This window comes from Silurus aristotelis (genome assembly GCF_946808225.1).
Source record: "Silurus aristotelis genome assembly, contig: scaffold_238, whole genome shotgun sequence".
NCBI classification, from domain to species: Eukaryota; Metazoa; Chordata; class Actinopteri; order Siluriformes; family Siluridae; genus Silurus; species Silurus aristotelis.
In genome coordinates this window covers 1,225-7,500 of record NW_028149053.1, presented here as the reverse complement: position 1 = coordinate 7,500, position 6,276 = coordinate 1,225, and the positions used below count along the sequence as shown (strand labels likewise).

At 42.9% G+C, this 6,276-nt stretch overlaps 1 protein-coding gene across 1 annotated transcript in view; it reads right to left on the bottom strand.

Moving 5' to 3' along the window:
- Window positions 1–5,702, bottom strand: part of LOC310723055 (NEDD4 family-interacting protein 1-like) — a 6,003-nt gene extending 301 nt beyond the window's left edge. The window contains exons 1-7 of the mRNA XM_083570877.1: window positions 5,499–5,702; window positions 3,911–3,998; window positions 3,466–3,596; window positions 3,115–3,202; window positions 1,122–1,246; window positions 971–1,037; window positions 1–641 (exon numbers count right to left, since the gene is read on the bottom strand). The exon at window positions 1–641 is cut by the window's left edge and continues 301 nt beyond it. Of these exons, the coding sequence (XP_083427003.1) occupies window positions 538–641; window positions 971–1,037; window positions 1,122–1,246; window positions 3,115–3,202; window positions 3,466–3,596; window positions 3,911–3,998; window positions 5,499–5,528 (633 nt within the window). The 5' untranslated portion in view covers window positions 5,529–5,702 and the 3' untranslated portion in view covers window positions 1–537. The remainder of the gene's footprint in view (window positions 642–970; window positions 1,038–1,121; window positions 1,247–3,114; window positions 3,203–3,465; window positions 3,597–3,910; window positions 3,999–5,498) is intronic.
- Between the last annotated feature and the right edge of the window lie 574 nt (window positions 5,703–6,276).

Here is a 6,276-nt window from a genome sequence, read left to right as displayed (position 1 = left end):
ATGGTGAACAGCAGGGACTGGCTGCTTCTGTGTCCAACGTCATTACAGAGAAGAAAAAAAGAAAAAGGATTAAATAAAAACTATAGGAAAAGTAAACCGAGACTGCCCCCTGTGGGCTGCCAGGACACAATGCATGCAGTTTCTACAGAGCGGATTATCACATAGAATTCAATTACAAATCCAAAATAAACCCCAAAAAAAAGCGCTTAACCTTTAAATCACTAATGATTTCTCCACATTTACACATACCACACATTCACACGTTTACATCTACAAACAGAACAAAATCACGCCGTCCGTCACGTGGAATTCAATTTAAAGTGGGAGTTCAAAAAAAAAAACATTTTCACTCCTTTTCCATCATCCTAAAAATCACACACACACACACACACACACACACACAGGATCTAAAGTATGAAGTATTTCTCTAAGGTGTAAATACGTGCTGCTCTCTCGGCTCCAGGGAAGCCCCAGAAGCGCAGGAAACGTCTCCAACAAGCTGCTGCGGGAAAAACGTGAACACTGCATACAGACGCTTTAATAGATGAAGAGGACTCTGGTGCGTGGGAGAGTGGAGAAGGAGTCGGCCATTTTGCGGATCTTGGCGTAGTTGATAAAACCTCGGAGGAAAAGCAGAAAACCTGGAACACGTGAAAATAATGACTGGTGTAATTAATGATTTTATTACATCATGTCCCGTTGTGTTTAATTCAGCAAACAAACGTTCATGTGTCTGTATAACGTGTTTAGAACAGAGCTGTTACTATGGAAACTATATCAGGCTGAGCACCTTAATAATAAACCTTTCAGCTAGTATTACAATCTGACCAATCAGAGTTGAGCTGTGCGCCAAACACTGTCACATGACCAACAAATCAATAAAAGGAACACAATAAGAAAAAAAAAACACGTGATGTTAACAAATCACGCCACATCAAACCACAAAATATGAGGAGGTGTGAGAACTCACCCAGCACCAGGAACACCCACCACAACCAGTACTGACCGTCAAAGTATCCTGGGAAATACGTGGAGAACTGAATCCAACACACAAATCAGAAGGAACATTTACTACGAGCTCCAGCAGGTGAATAAGAGGATGAAGAGTGATGAAGACGTACTCTCACAATCAGGATCCACTTAATCAGGGACAAACCGAACCCGGAGATGGCGCCGTAACGACCCGCCGCCGAGGTGGTCAGGCAGAAGGACAGGAAGAAACCGATCCAGTTGAAGAGAAACGCCACTGAGGAATACAAACAAACCTGAAGCACCAGTAGAACTTATACACACCCAGAAACATCTGTACAGCCTGAAAACATCAGCATGTTTATACAAACATAAACGTCCACAATGAGTGGAGATCAAGTTCATCTTAATTACCTACTGAACTCAATTAAGAACATCACAGTTACATCAAATAAAACAGTGGAATCTTTGGCTGGATTCATCAATAAATCCTACAGATCTCCAGACTGATCTACAAAACTCAAACATCAGCAAATATTCCGTTTAAAATGTCCTGCTACAGAATGAGCTTTTTCTTCTCTCTCATTCCACTTTGTTCATCTCACTAGTGTTGGAGTTCTATAGCAGGAGATCTTCCACATCATTTAACCCATGGAAAGCAGATCTTCATGGAGCTGTGCTTTGTGCACAGGGGCATCATCATGCTGGAGCAGGTTTGGATCTTCTAGTTCAAGTGAAGGAAAAATCTCATGCTCCTGCATCTAAAGTCTATGACATTGTGTAATAGTTTGAAGAAGAACCACTTCCACTCGGATGAGTAGACACACAATTGTATTGCTCACACGGTGTACAGTCGGGGATTGTACATTATCTGATCATTATCTGATCGGTAAATGACGCATGTTCTGCACGCATTCACTTTCATTGTGAAAACGTCGTCTACGCTTTAGAATGTTCTCGTCTACACCGTCCTCCTAAAAGCCTCCTCAGAAATCACACCGTAACGTCTGAGAACATTTTCACGTCGCTGCTCCTGAGGAAAAAAACGAAGACCCTTCACCACCGTTTCAGTCAGACGTTTTTTGACTTTTATTGTCTCTGAATCAGGACTTTAAACAAGTCAAGTCAAGTCAAGTTTATTTGTATAGCGCTTTTCACAACAGACATTGTCTCAAAGCAGCTTTACAGAAAACAACAGTGAAGGTGAATGGTGTGCGTTTGTCCCTGATGAGCAGCCGTGGCGACAGTGGCAAGGAAAAACTCCCTTAGATGATATGAGGAAGAAACCTTGAGAGGAACCAGACTCAAAGGGGAACCCATCCTCATATGGGTGACATCAAAAGTTTGGTCATAAATCTTTCAACAATACAGAACAATTTGTGATCATCATAGATCCAGCATCAGCTTCTCCATGCCAGGGCCTTTAAACACTCGGCATCTACTTCTCCATGATCATCCATAGGTCCATAATCTTCACGAGGTGGGACGTGACTGGAGCTGGCCAAACCTCAGGAAGCCTCGGGATGGGGAGAGAAAGAGAAGCAGTGGAGAGGAATTAGCGTAGCTGCTGTTCATGATATTAACAGCACAAGTTGATAATGTGCATGTGATCAGATGTAAACACAACACAAAGACTTGGAGTCTCGGCTGAGATGAGATGAGGCAAGACTATAAAGCTGTTTATATGGAGCTGAACGAGTCACATGACTCTAATCACATGGTCGAATGTGGACGAGGGGAAATTATGTTTTCTCATATTTATCTGAATTCACCTGCAGGATTATTGAACTGTTCCTCTACATTATTTTGTCGCAACTCACACCTGAGGGCCGTGTTTAAGGACCCTGAAGTGGAAAGTTGGTGGTGCTGGGATTTGAACTTGTGACCTTCCTATCCAGAGTCCAATGTTGTAACCACTGAGTTCCCAGCAGCAGTTTCACCAGCGTTTATTCCTCTTTATTATGACCCGAGTCTAATCTCAGAACTGCAGCACATTTCACTCCGGATTGGACTCCAGTGGATCGCAGGACGTGTCTGGAGCGTGTCTGGAGCGTGTCTGGAGCGTGTCTGGAGCGTGTCTGGAGCGTGTCTGGAGCGTGTCTGGAGCGTGTGGATGAAGAGCACTGATGCTCACAGAACACTTACTGAAGAAAGTCAGCATGAAAATGCCGTCGTTGCCGATTCGCAGCTGGTCTGCATCCTCAAAGTCGTCTCTGGCCACAAAGTCCTCATCCTGCAGAAAGCATCAGAAATTACAGATGGATTTAGAAACTAAACCTGGGGAGGGAGACGGGGGGGGGGGGGGTGTAGGGGGGAGTCGTCACTGAAAACATCCTCAGAATATTCTGACCAGGAAGCTGTTACATAAGATCTATCTCACATTATTGACCTTGGTGTCACCTTGGCCAGATATAAAGACTGGAATTGTGACACCGTTTGCGTCGTATCACGCAGCTGTCGTCCTGGTTACACGTTACAGCGATGCGAGATACTCACACGTCCTGACACAAGCGGAACAAACGTCTCCCCTTTGCTCCTCTCGGCCTCGTCGTACGACGGCAGCGACGTGGCCACGTTGTAAGATGGAGGTTTGGGAAATGCAGCTTCTTCTTTATAATCGAAATAAACTTAAAAAAAAAAAAAAAAAACCACAAAAAACCTCGGAATTAAAACGATATAACGACCGAACATACGGTAAATGTTTTAATGTCAAATTATTACAATTTAAAAAACGTCAAATAAGTTGAAAAAACTACAGCAGAAACATCAGTAATAATACAAATCTGATTTACAGGAAAGGAAAGACGTGTCAAAGACTCCAATCAATACCACTAGAATTCTATTTTCCACTCAAATTGTAGAAGATTAAATAAACTTTGCTCTACTGGACATTCTACACGATTTCTGGAATAAATTGGGAGAATTGGGAGACGACGCGTACCTGCGCTGTTGGCTGTGATGCTGCTGTAAGGGGGCGGAGCTTCAGCGCTCACATGAGGCCCCTCCTCTGCTTCTTCCTCATTGGGTAACTGATGAGAGAAAAACACATTCGGCTTTTATTAAAATCTCGTCTTTCGGATGAGTTTTTTTGTGACGTTTATTTGATCACGTGAGATGAAATGATTTCAGATGAAAAAAGCCGAGTTTTTATTCACAATAAAGAGTTCGTGTAAATAAAGCTGACGTTCAGCGGAATCGCCTAATTATTATTATTATTATTATTATTATTATTATTATTAGTGTATCTGTAACTCAGAATTGTTTTTCCCCAGTAGATTTTATTTACACACTGTTATCTGATTTAGATTAGACTCAGACTTTGACAGGAATTCTGATAAACACATCCGGGGGAAAGAACAAATTTACACCCAACGGAGAAGTGTGATGTAACAGTGATGGAAAGAAGTCTACTGAAACAGTTCTTCAGTCTGCAGTCACATCATGTGACTTCCTGTCGTTCCATCACGCACACACACACGCACGCGCACGCACGCACGCACGCACGCGCATTTGATCTTCTGGAAAAATTTCTTGATAATAGTAAAATATTTTATTCATACACTGCTTTATTCTTATTTTATAAGGTTTTACTTATTAAACAACTTAAAACAATTAGAAAATAATGAACATCCCGAATTATTATTTTTCTGTTCGCTGTTTTATAAATGTGTTGATTTCTGTAATTTATTAGTTTTGGTTATATTGTGCTGATGTTATTCTCCTCCCGGCGCTGAGTGACTGACAGTGCAGTTACATTTTCTGTGTTTATAAACAAACAAACAAACAAACTGATTTTAGTTTGTTAATAAAGTTGTTTGTTGCTCTTTGTCGTCCCCTGGTGGAAACTCGGAGCATATCCTCAAATCAATCAGTTCACTAACAGTCGAAAACGAGATAATTATAAAAAAAAACATGGATTTTGAATTTAGTTACTGAGTCTGGATCAGAACCGGTTCCGTCACACATCTCTGTGGAAGAGCGCGCGCACGACACTTGGTTTATAGTTATTTGTGTGGAAGTGATTAGATTTCGATAAACAGTGCCATCTGCTGGCAACAGAGCAGAACTGCTGCAGCTTTTAAGGTGGAACCAAAAATCCGTATTAAACTACTTCCGTTTGTTATTAATGTTTACTCCAAACATACAGAAGAATCAACACGTATCAGGCTGAACTCTTACATATACCGGTGTGTTTATGGGACATTAAGCTCAGATCAGAGCTGAAGTATGTTTGATGGAGATGAATACAGCGTTATTCGGATGTAAATGTTTAAACGGACCCACAGGGAAAAAACAATGAGATTTAAGGTGGCACTGAGCGTGGGAGCGCCTGATGGAAACTCTCCCGTCACCGCCCGGGATCAGGGCCAGTGTCCCGGTGAACCTTTGTTTTACTAATCTCACATCCAGACCCCGAGTTGGAGTGTTCAGGACTTCAGCAGCACCCAGGTTTCTCCACGCTGCCACACCGCTTCCTACAGACCGGATTAGTTTACTCAGCGCCGCGGAGAGACAAAGGCGTTACTCACCTGCTGGTATCTCCCGCTTGGTTCCACCATCCTCAGAGATCTGGAGAAGATCCAGAGGACTGCTGAACACTGAGAAATGGAACTAAAAGAGCCTCGTGTAGAATTATATAAGTTTGTGTCTTCTTGCCCACATCTGCCCCGTGGCCTGTTTTCATTTCCGATGACGTCAGATGAAAATCAGCGCCACCCAGAGGCTATGTGAGAGAATTTCAGGACTCAAAGCTGTCTAATCTGCGCATGCGCAAAACGTCAGTCGGCGTTTGTAACGACACCTTGAACCCCCCCTGTCCTCTACATCTGCCTCTTTCAAACCAACTACCTGCATGTCTTCTTTCACCACATCCATAAACCTCCTTCTTGGTCTTCCTCTTTTCCTCCTTCCTGGTGTCTCCATCCTCAGTGTTCTCCTACTGATATACCCCATGTCCCTCCTCTGCACATGTCCAAACCATCTCAATCACACCTTCCTCACCTTGTCTCCAAAACGTCCTACATGCACTGTCCCTCTAATAAACTCATTTCTAATCCTGTCCATCGTCGTCACTCCCAACAAACATCTCAACATCTCCAGCTCCACCTCCTGTCTTTTACTCAATGCCACTGTCTCTAAACCATACAACATCTCAGGTCTCACCACAGTCCTATAAACTTTCCCTTTCACTCTCACTGATACTCTTCTATCACAAATCACTCCTGACACAATCATCCGGAAACATCATAGTCCATGGATACTCCTGTCTGACCACGTCCTTCAACCTGTCCTTCACCACTGCAAACA